The sequence below is a fragment of the Sarcophilus harrisii genome, chromosome 6, assembly GCF_902635505.1.
Source record: "Sarcophilus harrisii chromosome 6, mSarHar1.11, whole genome shotgun sequence".
NCBI classification, from domain to species: Eukaryota; Metazoa; Chordata; class Mammalia; order Dasyuromorphia; family Dasyuridae; genus Sarcophilus; species Sarcophilus harrisii.
Genome location: NC_045431.1, coordinates 175,506,620 through 175,521,752, shown reverse-complemented (window position 1 = coordinate 175,521,752; position 15,133 = coordinate 175,506,620). Strand labels below are relative to the sequence as shown.

Below are 15,133 nucleotides of genomic sequence, written 5' to 3'. Positions count from 1 at the left end.
ACAAGGGACAGAACAGGTGTAGAAGGAATGACCTTCCCTGAGAGTTTGATGCACTGGTGATGTTACAGCTCTGGGCCAAAACATTTCAATCAAATTGAGCTAATTCACTGCCTAAGCATTCTGCCCTTAGCTTATTTGGTTATGTGGGCAGCTTGTTCACCGAGCCACAGGCCTCTGGGGGAGGCAGGCTCACACTGGAAGGCTGCAGGCAGGATTGCCTGAGATGCTGTATGTGCTTCTAGTATGTGGGTTTGTCCTCACTCTCCAGGGCAGCCTCCTGTTTATCCATGTCCTTACAGTATAGACTAGCCATTTTGAGTGCATTTGGTGCATTTGAGTGCAACTTGGGTGCATTTCTTCATTTGGAGGTCACAATCACATAACTTTTCTTATGGTTGATGCTGGATATCCCCTTGCCCCACACCAAACCATGCACGTTGAGGGCTTGGTTCTTTGGGAGTCAGCTATGATTGTCACTGATATGATGTAGATCCAAGCCTTTCCTTTCTTCTGGCCATGTTCTCTTTCAAACTTTCCTTTGTGGCCTCCTCAGTGTCTGTCTAGATCAATAAATTTTTTCAAATTGGATGTTCTTAGAATAATTTTTTACATTCATTAAAGTCAGTGACATCATAAGCACAAAATGCTTATGTCTTAAATTGTCCTAGAATGCTGTAGCAAATAGAAAGAATGAAACTAGTTAGAGTAAGTATTCAGTTTTTGTTAGCAGACAGCTTGTATTCCTCCCTTCCTTTCCTAGCTCCCTCAGCCCTTCTTATCTGAGGCCAGTTGTGTCCCTGTCTTTCTTAGGCTTTGCCCAACCTGCCAGTGGGTTGGATGGCCCTCTTTTCTCTACTTCCCAATACATCACATGTCTCTGGGTCGGGGAATCCAGAGACTGGCTTAGTCTTTTATCTTCTTGACTGTAAAATGCACGTATTTCACAGAGTGATTGTGATTGTGAGAATCACATGAGATCATGGCTGTAAATTACTCTTGTAACCCTTAAAGTGTTAGACATGTTAGCTATTGTAATGATGATTTTGTAAATCTCAACCCTTACCAAGGAAAGGTTGGGCAGACAAAAATGGGTTTTTGTTTCAGAAAAGTGGGGCTCAGATTCCCAAACATTGTCCAGTTGATCTCTTGGGCCCAGTCCCTAAGAGAGGTGCCTGCTGGTTGGGCAGCCTAGTGTGGGTAGCACATGTTCTTCATTCACTGAGTAGTTAGGTCATGTGTGTTGGTATCTCTGCTGAGACCTGTCTTCTTGGGCTTGTGACTGGTAGTCTATTATTTGATCCACTAACAGTCTTATAGAAGACCCCCCACTCCTTCCTACTTCCCTTCTACTCCATAGTGATTCCCTTCTCCTTTGGGTGAGTGATACTCAGCACTGGGCACCCTCTCTGACAGTGATAGGTCCCTTTGTCTTGTTTTATGACTTAGTTAATTTTAACCTCCAGGATCACTTTGTTACCTCCTTCATTGACTCTTTGGTGAGCTTCAGGTGCTCATGAGAGACTCCTTGGGGAGGGGAGACTCTCGTGGGTAGCTTATTCCCCTGTCAAGTCAAATGGGTTTTTATAGTCAACAAACAGTAATTCAATATTATGTTGTCTTCCTGAGATTGATCCCCCTTGAGTCTCCTCTGTACACATTCATTTAAGACAGTTAAAGTTGTCTAGTTTAATTTTCTGGGTTACTCAAGATAATGAACTTTTGTAAAAACAATCTCTTTGCATCTTAAAAGAGGTACTTATGTGTTCCTTGGGTTGCTGTTTTTCTAGTATCCTCCTGACAGACATACCAGATTTGCATGGACTAGAACAGGATAGAGAAAACTTTCATTTCTCCTTTGCCCAAGCTGAATTTTGCACGAGTGTCAGGTCTCTAAAAACAGGCTACATTTCATTTGCTGTCCTCCTTTAAAAATGTTACAATTTTCTGTGTTGTTTAAACAGACTTTATATAGGTGTAAGAATCAATTGTACCTGTGAAGCAGGCCGTTGAGTCCCATTGCTCTTTTAACAGTTGTATAATGTTCTCATCAGCCCTTTGGGATCAGGAGGCCCTGAAGAGATGATACCAGAAGGCCGAGTTGCATTTTAGTAAAAGTTCTTCAGAGCTGTTAAAAAAATTTTATTAAAAAAAGCAGAATAATAAAAAAAAGAAAACAGAAAAGGAAAATAGAACAGAATAGAACATTGTCATGTGCCCAGCAGACAACACAATGTTGAACAATTCAGAACATATAACAATAAATTACTAGTTCAGAAAAGGATCTGTAACAGTAGAAGAAATTATATTCATGAGTATCCATCTTTGCATCCTTCCAGGTTATTCTTTTGTTCTCTGCTGTGTACTTTTTTTATTTTATTCTTTTTTCCCCCTTTAATACCTCCCACCTTCCTCAAGCAGGCTACAGTTAAGCACAGATATATTTATATATACATATACATTCATACCTACCCACAGACCCACTCACTTATACAAATTTCTATACACACACACAGAGAAACATGCATACGTATATATTCAAACTCACAAACACATATACACGCATTTACAATATTAGGATGGCTGACATAATTTAGACTTCTCTCTTGATTGAATCTTTAAGTTTGACTTTGTCTAAGATCAGTGATTACTAGCCATACTTTTTTTCTTAATAAATTCTACTCCTGATCCTTGTAGTGTTTGTGTATAGTTCTTTCCTGTCCCTGCCATCTCTTCTTTAATTCTGCTCCTTAACTTGCTTTGCTATTACTTAACCTCCCCCCACCCAGGGATCCCTCTCTTGTCTTCTTCCACCACTTTTTGCTTCCCCTTCCACCTATCTCTCCTCCCTTATTTATTTATAGATTTTGGAGGGTGCTGTACCCTTCATAGTATATATGTTGGTTGTCTATTTAACCCATTCCCAAGGTTTTCACAGGTATGAGCCCCTTTTCTACCTCTACTGCCTCTGTGTCTATGGTTCCTCTCCACCTCATTTGTCTAACATAATTACCGTTTTTACCTTTTTAAGACAGTTTTGCTTTTTGGAATCAGATTATACTCAACTTTGTCCCAATCTTTCTTTTGAACAATCCAATTGCTGATATCAATCTTAAACATATTTCCATATAAAAAACAAACAACTTGTCAATATTAAATTCCTTGAAATTGATTTTTGATATTGGCTCTTATATGTTAAGTTTTCTGTTGATTTCAGTTTTGGTTGAAAGTCCTGAAAATCTGCAAGTTTGCTGAATGTCCAATATTCTGCATAATTTTGCTGGAACATGATATTTTGGGATGTAGGCCTACTTATTTTGATTGTTGGTATATATTATTCCAGGACCTGCAGTCTTTTATTGTAGCTGCTACTAAGTCCTGTACAATTCTAATTGTAGCTCCAGCATATTTGAATTGTATTTTTCTTGTTTCCTGCAGAATTTTCTTTTTGATCTGGGGGTTTTGAAATTTGGCAATAATATTCCTATGTGTTATTCACAAAGAATCACTTTGAAGTGGCAATCAGTAGATGCTTTCTATTTCTATTTTTCACTTATGTTCTATCATTCCAGGACAATTTTCTTAGATCGTTTCTTGATTATTATGTCAAGGTTCTTTTTTTAGTCACAACTTTCAGGTACTTAATTCTTATGTTTTTCTCTTCTTATCTGATCTCTAGATCTGTTGTTTTTTCTTATAATATGTTTCACATTCTGTTCTCTTTTTTTCATTCTTTATATTCTGTTTTATTTCCCTTATAGCTTCACTGGCTTTCCCTTGCCCAATTCTAATTTTCAAAGAATTATTTTCATCTTTAAGACTCTCTTTCCTTTTCTGGTTGGTTAACCTTTATTATTATTATTATAATCTTGTTTTTCTTGGATGGTTTTTATTTTTATTTATTTTTTAGTTTTTTGTCAGTGTATTTCTTTTGACTTTTAAATTCATTTTTGAGTTCTTCTATAAATTCTCTCTGGGCAGGGAGCCATCTAATGTTATTCTTTGGAGTGGAAGAAGCTTTTTTCACTTCAGTGTCCTCTTCTGAAGATGAACCCTGATTTTCCCTGTGCCCATAGTACATTTCTATGGTTAGTTTCTTTCCTCTTTGCTGGTTTTTTTTTTTTTTTTTTTTTTAATGAGAATTATTAGTGTCTCTGGTCTTAAGAAGTCAATTACTAAGGGGTTGAGAGAATTTAGATTGTTTAGGTAGAAGAAAAAACTTTTGAGTGGGACATGGTATTTGTTTTAAAGCACTGTGCAAAGACAAAGGGAGTTCCTGCTCTCAGAATGAAAGTGAGCCCCAGCTCACATTCTCTTGTATTTATTTTGCAAGTGCACATACAGGGTCATTTGGCAGAGGAGGTGCCAGTAGCTGAGGGGTGGGGACAGGTCTAGTGTAAGCAGAGGTTTAAAGGAATGAGAGAGAATGTTACTAGTAGCATGTATCTAGACTTTATGGTTTTTAAAGTGCTTTGCGAATATCTCTACCTTTTCAACCACTATTTTACACATGAAGATACTGAAGCAAATATAGGTTAAGTAATGTGCCCAACGTTACACAGTATCTGAGGGTGGATTTGAACTCTGATTTTCTGCCTCCAGACCCAGCACAACCCCACCAGCTGCCCCAGAAGCACAGTGAAGGGGAAGGAGTATTTCAGACAAGGTTCCAGTTATGAAGCAGTAAACCAACTTAGCTGTAGAAAGAATGCAGGGGAGTGATGGAAGATTAGTTAGGGAAGGGAAGTTAGAGTCAAATTGTGAAATAATTGATTGATCCAGTGAGGAAGGTGTGTTTGCTTCTAGAAGTTATAGGGATCCTCTGGAGCTCAAAACAAAAAACTGTCATCAGTGAAGCCCAAGTCTGACCACATTCCTCTCCCTATGAGTAAGTTCTAGGGCTTCCTTTGGCTTTTCTTCTGTTTGTTTCGAAAACCCTTCCCCACTTGGCGCCTTTCCTTTGTCCACTATATTACTAGATGTACATCCTCCCTTTTGACTCATTACATAAACTAATTAAAATGTCTCCAATTGTTTGTGTTTGTCCAAAGAAGAGGGTTTAAAATGAAGATTTAATTATGAATCTTTCTTGACGCTCTAACATTCTTGTCATCTACTCTTAATTCTCACACCAACTATTCCAAACCTTTCTTGCTTGTTTGTCAAGTCAATAAGCAAACATTTCTGAAATGACTTCACTGTTCTAGATCTCCAAGCTCTCAGTCATTTAGCCTGAGGCCATTCACCTATGTGGCTTCAGAGAATCATAAATTGTAAATTGGAAAGGAGTTTAGAGGGCATCAATTCCAGACCTTTCAGACCCAGAGTGCCCTCAGCATTGGCCTGGCAGTGCTTGGAAGCCCATTAATGATGTCAAATAGCTGCTTGGAAAAAGTCACCACTCTATTATAGGATGAATGAAAACACATTTGTTAAACCTGGGTTCTACAGAAAGTGAAATGATCCTTTCCTTCTTTTTCTAATTTTTTAAATAATAGCTTTTTATTTTCAAAATATATGCAAAGATAGTTTTCAACTCATAACTTCAAAATGTTGTGTCCCAAATTTTTTCTCCCTCCCTTCTCCCCATGCCCTCCATAAATAATTCAATGTATGTATGTTAAATAGTGCAGTTCTTATATACATATTTCCACAAATATCATGCTGCACAAAAAAAAATCCAATCAAAAAGAAACAAAATGATAAAGAAAACAAAAAGTAAGCAAATAACTACAAAAATAGTGAAATGGTATATTGTGAACTACAGTCCTTTTTATGGATGCAGATGGCTCTCTATTACAGGTCTATTGGAACTGTCCTGAATCACTTCATTGTTGAAAAGAGCCAAGTCCATCCCAATTGATCATCTCATAATCTTCTTGTTGCCATGTACAATGTTCTCTTGGTTCTACTCACTTCATTTAGCATCAGTTCATGTAACTCTCACCAGGCCTTTCTGAAATCATCCTGCTGAATGATCCCTTCCTTCAAGGACCTTCTGTTTTAATAAGGGAGATGCCATATGGAGGGAAGTGGTGGTCAGAGAGGTAGTTTTTTATCTGGAGAGTGGGTTAATATTCCCAGTGACATGTCCTTTCCAGAAGTGGTAGTGCTGTAGATTTGATTATTATGTCTAGGGAAGGGAGTTGACCTAGGAAGAAGATTGCATAGATTGTGAAGGGGAAACTTGGTCCCCATGGTCTGATTTGGGGCTAGCCAGGAGATATATTGTCCAAGTTTTGTTGGTATACACTCACTTACCACTTGTATTGGGTCCTGGGAGATGCTTCAAAGATCAGTGGATTTGCTTCCCCAGGGACTTGAGGCATGGATGTTGGTGGTCCAGGTAGGGAGATTCAGGACAGGGGGGAAGGCAGATGATAGGACAGATAGTAGAATGATCTTGGTGGATGACTGGGTAGCCATGAAGGAGGAAACAGTGAAAGGGGAAGATAAGGTAGGTAAAATGGGAGACAAGATTCACAAGGAGTCCTGCAAGCATCAGTAAGTTCCTTTTAAATTCTGTATTTTTAAATAAATTATTAAATTAAATTAAATTCCATACCTTTTATCCCTCAGGCTCTTCTATGTTTCCCCCATGATTCATCCCATTAGAAGTGGGGCATGGGCTGTTTGTAGTGGCTAGAAACTGGAAAATGAATGGATGCCCATCAGTTGGAGAATGGTTGGGTAAATTGTGTTATATGAATGTTATGGAATATTATTGTTCTGTAAGAAATGACCAGCAGGATGAATACAGAGAGGCTTGGAGAGACTTACATGAACTGATGCTAAGGGAAATGAGCAGAACCAGGAGGTCATTATATACTTCAACAACGATGCTGTATGAAGATGTATTCTGATGGAAGTGGATTTCTTTGACAAAGAGAAGATCTAACTTAGTTTCAATTGATCAAGGATGGACAGAAGTAGCTACACCCAAAGAAAGAATACTGGGAAATGAATGTAAACTGCTTGCATTTTTGTTTTTCTTCCCGGGTTATTTTTATCTTCTGAATCCAATTCTCCCTGAGCAACAAGAGAACTGTTCGGTTCTGCACACATATATTGTATCTAGGATATACTGCAACATATTCAACATATATAGGACTGCTTGCCATCCAGGGGAGTGGGTGGAGGGAGAGAGGGGAAAAATCGGAACAGAAGTGAGTGCAAGGGATAATGTTGTAAAAAAATTACCCTGGCATGGGTTCTGTCAATAAAAAGTTATTATAATTAAAAAAAAAAAAGAAGTGGGGCATGGGGACAGGCACTTCAGAACAGTAGAGGTCAGGGAAGGTTACTTGGGAGTCAGGGGATGCCTTATTTCTGTGTACTTTAGTAAAGGTTGAGGTAAATTTTTCTACCACCTGTAAATGAGGCGCGGTAGTGAGTCTCAGGGAGAAGCTTGTACTTAATGGCTTCTTTCTAAGATACCTAAGGATGCTGCTGTTCCTTCCGCTGTTTTGTGCCTCACACGCTCTCTCTAATGTGACGTGACCTTCTCACTGGGGATGCCCATGTCTGGGGTTCTGTTGCATGTGATTCAAAACTTTGATATTTTCCTCCACTGTCACTTAGCAGCATTTCTTTTCAGATACTTCTAAAATAAAGGCCATCAGGACACTGGTTCCTTCAGAAGTTGAAACCTACCTCATCCAGATAGCGGTGGCACTGGTAGAAAAGGAAAGGAAGCCAGAAACCACACTCCCTGACCCATCCCCAAAAGAGTCCAAAGTGGAGAGTGTTGTGCCTAGCACTTCGAAGCCCTGTGTGGGTACCAAAAAGGTAAGTAGTCAAGTCACAGGATGTGACCTCCCCCTTCCCAGCAGGGGGTCAGGTACAGGCCTAAACCATTTGTGCTAATATGGTTGTCATATCAGTGGGCAAGGGAATGGTTAAGCAGGGTCATTTCCAAGGTCGCTTTCAATATTAATGATTGATAACTAGTGTTTAGTTTTAACCCTGAGCATCTATGAATTCTGATATAAAGTGACTTTATCAGCACACTAGGCATCCTCTGCTCATATGAGGAAACTTTATAGCAGAACAAAGCATCTTGTTAAAGGCCCAAATGAAAACTTCCTGTCACACAATTGGCTTCCCTCAAGAAACTGGAGCTTCAGTGTGCCCTCTGCTTGCCTCTGATGGAAAGATGAGGGCTATGGTAGAGTGTATAGAAGCTCTGTCCATCTTGGCTCTGGTCCCTGTGGGGCTGTATAACAGCATTCAAGGTATCTATAAAGGTTGCATACTCTCAGTTGGCCCATCTGGACTTCCTTCTTGAGGGTACCTCTAGTATGTGAATCCAAGTCACTGGAGCTGCATTCTTAGGTCATCCTAGGGATGGACAACAGGATAGTTAGGGGCTATGTTTCCATTCCAGTTCAAAGCTATTTATGATGTCCACATAGTGGACCTTAATGCTTTTAAGGTGGGCAAAGGAGTCCCTTTTTCCCTAAGCAGGACTTCTTAATGTAGAGTCCATCAACTCTTTAAAAAAATTTTTTTTATCATTGTTTTCCAGGTTAATTGGCATCCTTTATAATTATGTTTTATGCATTTAAAAACATGGTTCTGGCTTCACCAGAATGATTATTATCCAAGGGGTCTGTGGCCCCCAAAGATGAAAAGCCCTAACTCTGAAGACTGTTGGGTTTAAGAGCTCAGTCAGGTTAGCTCTGCCTGCTGTTGAACAGTATTCCTCTGATTTAATCCAAAGAAATGATATTCCTTCCAATTCTGCAACTCAGCAAAGCAGTGGAACTGGCCAGCATGATCCTTCTTATTGGGATTGGAGATTTCTAATGAAACCTGGCTCTTCTTTTTTACTTTCTTTCTCTTTGGCGTTGGTTCTACATGGCCTTCTTTTCCGCGACAAAGAATGAAAACCTTAACTGTTGTGGTAAATTGTGATGGGGTTAGCACTGAGAATGACTTCCAAGTGGCCCCAGTGAGTTTTACTGAATCCATCTAACTCTGGAGCTCAGGCTTGATGCTACTACCTCCTCCTCTTGTTGTATGGGCACTGCTTGTAACCAGGAGCTGTTGCCCTCCATCCTGGGACTTCTCTAGAAAGTAGAGAATGACAGGGTTAGGGCAAGTAGAGACCTCAGGAGTACCACCATCATCGCCACCACCACTGCTGGCTCTCATGGGCATCCCTACTACTTTGTACCCTGATTGGGGGTGAGATGCCCCCTCTCAGAATCACTCCTTTCTTCATTTATATAGCTTCACCCTCTCCCACACTGGGTCACCTATTCTACTCTAAGGGAAGTAATACATAGTGCTTCTCAACCCACTCTCCCTCCTTGGCTTTTTATTCATTCTGTTTCTTGGCTCGCTGGCTGCTTCTGACTCAGCCTTGTCTCTTGCTGGATTAAGGTCTAGTAGGGAAATGAAAGGAGGGTTAAAGGAGGAGGACAATTTTTACTTGAGATACATGCTGTTGGGCCATTTGGTCATGCTCTCAGGCCACAGTCCAAAACCTTAGTCTATCCCCTTATAATTATTAAGCCACTCCTCTGGCCAGGTGCTAGGTATACTGGTACCAAGAAGGGAATAACCCCTATTCTAAGGATCTGACCTGCTAATGGGGGAGATGAGCTCCTAGAAAAGGATATGTGACCTCTGTGAAGTGACCCTGAGCCGGTCACCTCTCAAGGAGAGTTTCTGTGCCTCTTTGAGTGAAAGCCCTCATCTAGTCTGTGTGGTCTGACCTAGGGAGATCAGTTCAGGACCACAGTGCTCTCTCATCACACCCACAGCCTTTAACAAACCCTTCTCTGCTTTTTGCCCCAGTGGGCTTTCTCATTCTTTATCCAGGAAGATTTCCTTGTTCTCCTTTTAAAGCTATGACCTTCCAACATGAGATTTCATTGGTTAATCTTTTTTTTTTTTTTTTTTTTTTTGACAGTTGCACTTCTTTAACTTAGTCTGGCTATTAGAGGCACTTGCTTATGTGTTTTTTCTACACAGACTTCCTTAGAGACTCCCAATTATTGAGCAAATTAAATATAAACTGAGTTTTTCACCTTCTCTCCTCCTGGGCGTACTCTCCCTCTACATCGTGAACTTATAGGTTCAGGGATGAGGTGGGGCTGGGGGAGCTGTGCTCTCCCTGGTACCCTTATGGCTCAGCATATGGCTACACTTTCCCAACATTCAGGCTCCCTTTTGTTAACCAGGATAGAAGTGGGGAAACATAGTTCCCTAATATAACATTAATTAGTTATTCACATTACTCTAAATGATTTTGAACTTATAAGTAGAATCCCTTGGACAGAAAATTACTCTCGAGATAGCACGTGATTGGGGGACTTGAAATCAGGAAGACCACATCAGATGTTAAGTCCTGCAGGCCTTGGGCACCAAATAGCTATGTGACCCTGGACAAGTTGCTTTAACTCTTGTTTGCCTCAGTTTCCTCATTTGTAAAATGGGAGTACTAAGAATGCCTACTTCCTGAGGTGGTTGTGTGGACCGAATGAGGTGACATGGGGAGAGCACTCTGCAGACTCCCTGGGGGTTTTCTTTGTCCACATTGCTGATGTACCTCTTGAGACCTTTAGTTCTTGCATCAAACCTCTGCCAGTGCCCTGACTGACCCCTAGCACCTGTGTGTATGAGTGCAATGCCTGGCAGGAGGTATGTTCATGCATGCACGTGCGCGTATGTGTGTGTGTGTGTGAGAGAGAGAGAGAGAGAAGGAGGGAGGGAGGGTGTTCACAGTATAGACAATGGGTGGCTTGAGGTTTTTGTGTACACGGGCATGTCCTGAGGTGTTCTTTGCTCAGTATCTCTTTCTTTTTCCCACAGCCAGTGACAGAGACCTCCAAGAGGAAGTTCCCAGGCTGGTTCTCTTCAGTCCAGGGGCCCATGCCTCCAGGAGGCACCTCCAAGAAAGCAAAGCCTGGAGCCAGGAAGGGGCTTTTTACTTGAGCTGGTGTTCACACCCCATCTCGCTTGGGCATTTGTTAATTTTTTGTGATTGGGGAGGAATTCTCATCAGACACATGGATGTTTTCTAGGATGTCATGGTTGTACTGCTTCCCTTCCAGCTTGCCTTGGGAAGAGTTTTTAGGGGAATTTCCCAAGACCTTTGTTTATTCAATAGCCTCAACCTGGATCTCTGAGGCATTAAAGGGAAGAGGAAGGCCTCTTGTTTCTCTTTTAAGTGGAAACAGGTCCTTACCCAGCCAGAAAGTGTATCTTGTTGGCCTGGTGAGCAAGTCTGTAAGCTGCTTCTGGCCACAGAGGCACTGACAACACAGGCACTTTCTATTGGAGCTGCTATTGGAACTGCAGTGATCAAGAGTTTTTTTTTATTTTTAAAGAAGATTGTTTCTTTGGGACCCATTGGACCCAACATTGTGATTTCCTCATTTTCTATGAGGCTGCCCTCCTGTTTACTGCTGCCAGTGCAGAGGGCTCGGGGACTATCCCCCTTCGGTATTAGCTTCCAGATGTGTGGCGTACATTGTCCAAGGATGGAATTGCTCATTATGGCTGTTCAGTCTCATTCCTCAAAGGGTCATTTAGTACTTAGGCTGTTTGGTAGTTTTTCATAAAATAAATGCCTATTTGTTTCTGAATGTTCCATTGTTTTATATTGAGCCTCCTGGGCTTGGGGGGTTGTGCTGCTTCTGCCTGACCTCCCAGACCCTCGCCGCTTCAGCCCTCACTGTCTCTTTGCCCAGTCCATTTTGGCCACATAGCCCTCACTGGTGCATTCTGGGTTTACCCTGTGTCTTAGTCCTCTGGAGTGAAAAAGTTTGAAAAAAGTTTGAGGTAGTTGATTTGGATTCATCCAGTTCTCTTAGCCTTGGTTTTCCTGTTTATAGAATGGGGAGGATAATACCTTTGCTCAAGTGTGATGGCAGTGCTATTTATTATTATGGTTAAGCTGAAGATGCCATAGTTCAGGATAGTAGCTTGAGGAGGGAAACTTTTTACTAATTCTCTGTCATAATAGATTCTCTCTAGAAAAAGCTGGGGAATTAGCTACTGATAAGTGTTCCTATTTTACCATTTACCAAACACTTTGCTCATAATAATCTGTGGGGTAAGGAGGGAAAGGAATTATTTTTGAAGATTCAGTGAGATAATAAGGAAAATGTTTTTACAGACTTTCAGGCCTGATACTGCTAAATGCTGAATCTGTTACTATTACCGTCTTTGTTATCTCTATTTTACCACATGGTGAATGGGATTTCCTTACACAGAAGTTCCCAGGCCTCAGAGCAGGGCTCAAGGTTCAGTTACCAGAGTACGCCTGCCAGTTCTCCCTTGGCTTCTTCTGTTAATAGCTTGAGGTGCGATGCCTCTATGACCATCCATCCTTCCTCCAATGCTTCTTGTACCTTACTCTCCAGACAGTTTTCTCAAGAAATCAATTCTGTCTTATAGATAAGGCTTTGTAATCATGGAGAATAGCCCAAAGACTGTGAATTTAGTTTTGGAAGGGAATCCGCTTGATGTTGAGGAAGTAGGCAGTTTTGATGACGGTCTCCAGCTCTCTCTGCTAATGTGACTGTAAACTAGTTGCCTTACCACTCTGGTCTCAAAGAATCAGTGTGGTAGCTTGAGAAACATGCTAAATACGAAGTCAGGAGATCAATGCTTGGATTTCCTTGGTCTTTCTACCTGGTGCCTCTGTGATGCTGGACTGCTAAGTAACCTCTCTGGGCCTCTGTGGGTTTTATGACAAATCCATTTTGGCCTGCTATCTTAAAGTGATCATGGTCTTACAATCCTAAGATGATGTTCCAGAAAATTTTGGGTAAATAACGAATAGACTTGCACAGGAACAGATAACATTGAAGCAGTAGTGTGTGTGTTAGTTGGAGAGGCAGATTTTCAGCTTGATGGGAGGGACACTTCCCTTCCAGCTAGAACTGTCCAAAAATGCAATGGGCTGCACATCACTGGAGGTCTGTTTTAGGTAGAACTGGTACTCAGTAATTTCAGCCATGTATTTTATCCCTTTGCAAATATCATTCTGAAAGGAGGCCCAGGGCTTCCCCCTCTTGAAGCCCCACTTTGGATCAGCTCTCTCATTTAGAGATGAAGGCACTAAGCCCCAGGTGACCAACCTCAACAAGCAGCTGGTGGGGTTTTAATCTGGATCTTCCAACTTTAATCCTAATGCTGCTTCTACCTTTTGTTGATTCTTGGTTTTGTTATAGTTCGATTCACTTGTTCAATTGGAAACAACAGTTGACAATCTATATGAAAGAGATACAGGTAATTTTAGGCTGGTGTTCCCTTCCCGGCTTCCACTGGAAGCCTTAGGAGTCCTACTGGATTCCAGTAGGCAGATGGGAGGAGAGAGCTTAGACCTGGCCTAGGCTAAGTGTGGCCAGATAGACTGTACATAGGGCTAGCAAGTGGGGCCTTGCATGGAAGAAGCAGCAAGCAGCCCAGAATGGCAAAAGAAAAAGAAAAGTTTGATGGAGAAATAGTGATAATTGTCAATAGCGAATTGTATAAACGATGCAAGAAAAGTGCCAGCCAGACAGGGATGGAATGTAAAGTAAACCTTTGTGCTCCAGTCCTCAGAGTGACTTTGCACTGTAGTCAACAAGCATTCCTCAAGCACCTACTGTGTGCCAGGGCCTGTGCTAAGAAAGGCAGAAGACAGCCCCTACCCACCCATAACTCAAAGTGTGACAGCACACCAGTACTTTGGGCAATGGAGATGACCTTAGGGAAAGCAACTTTTTAAAGGGGCCTTCAGAAAGGCTTCTTTGCCTTGTGTCCATTAGTCCGCCTATTGATCATTGGATCTCCAGGCCTAACAGCTCCATCAGTTCATCTCATGCAGACACTGAATCATATTACCTGGCTTTTTTTGTAGGTCTGCCTGGACAAGAGGACCTTTTTCAGCTTCTGCCTTAAAGACACTCAGTGAGAGGGAGCACCTGAAGGGGGGAAGTCATGGTCTGCTTCAGCACTGCTCTTGTTAGACATTGTTTTTGTTTATAACCTCAATTAAACCTAAATTGACTTTTTGCAACATGCACCTTTTCCTTGCCACTTGCTCCTGGTTCCATCTTCTGGGGCCCAAAACACATCTAATTCCCCTTTCATGAGACAGCCCTTTGTTCAAATGCTTGATGATAATCATCTTCTTTCATCTTAGTACTGTTTAGATGGATCACTCTTTTTTCCTCAGTTGATCTGGGCTCTAGCAAACCAGGAACAGACTTTGGGTGCCAGTGAATCAGCAGAAGCAGCAGCTGCTTCCAGAGTTCTCTCAGACAGGAAGAGGATTAAAAAAACTGGTCAGAAGGAGATTACAGGGATCTCTGCTAGTACTGTGGCAGAACTCTCTTGCTTTGCCCATATTTAGATCTGGGTGGCAATCTCAGGGCAAGGAGAAGCACTAGCACACCAGAGCTCGTGGTTACAATACAGTGGGGACCTTTTCACAGATCCAGGGCAGAAAAGAGTGCTTGTTCACACACCAGAGCACAGACCAGAAGAATAGTAAACATACCTCTTTAGATCATCCCACCATGGAAGAACTGAAAATTTATTAGAAGTATTTCTGAAAACAGCTACACAAAACCCTTAAAGCTTGGGACAATATGCCCTTCTTCCCGTAGAGCCCTTTAACAAAGAGATAAAAGTAAAAAAATTGGGTGGGAAAACGAGCAGACAACAGAAAAAAGTCTCACCATAGAAAATTACTATTGTGACAAGAAAGATCAGAACACAGTCAGAAAAAACAACAAAATCATAGTTCTGTATCCAAAGCCTCCAAGAAAAATATGAAATGGTCTCAGGCCACAGAAGAGCTTAAAAAGGATTTTGAAAAATTCAAGTAAAAGAGGTAGAGGAGAACTTGGGAGTTTTGCAAGAAAAGCATGAGAAAGTGAGTTCACAGCTTGGTAAAAGACAAATGCTAAGGAAAACAACACCTTAAAAAACAGTGTAGGTCAAATGAACAAGAAGGTACAAAAAGCCAATGATGAGAAGAATTCCTTGAGAAGCAGAACTGGCCAATTGAAGGAGGAACAAAAGCTCACTAAGGAAAATTCTTAATTAGAATTAAGTAAATGGAAGTTGGTGACTGTGGGAAATCAAGAAACAATAAAATCAAAAGAATGAAGAAGTAGAAGACAATGTG

At 41.2% G+C, this 15,133-nt stretch overlaps 1 protein-coding gene across 5 annotated transcripts in view; it reads left to right on the top strand.

Moving 5' to 3' along the window:
- Positions 1 to 11,594, top strand: part of WRN (WRN RecQ like helicase) — a 92,287-nt gene extending 80,693 nt beyond the window's left edge. For 3 of the 5 annotated variants that reach the window (XM_023505648.2, XM_012551920.3, XM_023505647.2), the window contains exons 31-32: positions 7,595 to 7,785; positions 10,819 to 10,941. In XM_023505648.2, the coding sequence (XP_023361416.1) occupies positions 7,595 to 7,785; positions 10,819 to 10,941 (314 nt within the window). Of the gene's footprint in view, positions 1 to 7,594; positions 7,786 to 10,818 lie in introns of all 5 variants that reach the window. The other 2 variants (XM_023505646.2, XM_023505649.2) reach the window with 1 other exon arrangement.
- The last annotated feature ends 3,539 nt before the right edge of the window (positions 11,595 to 15,133 follow it).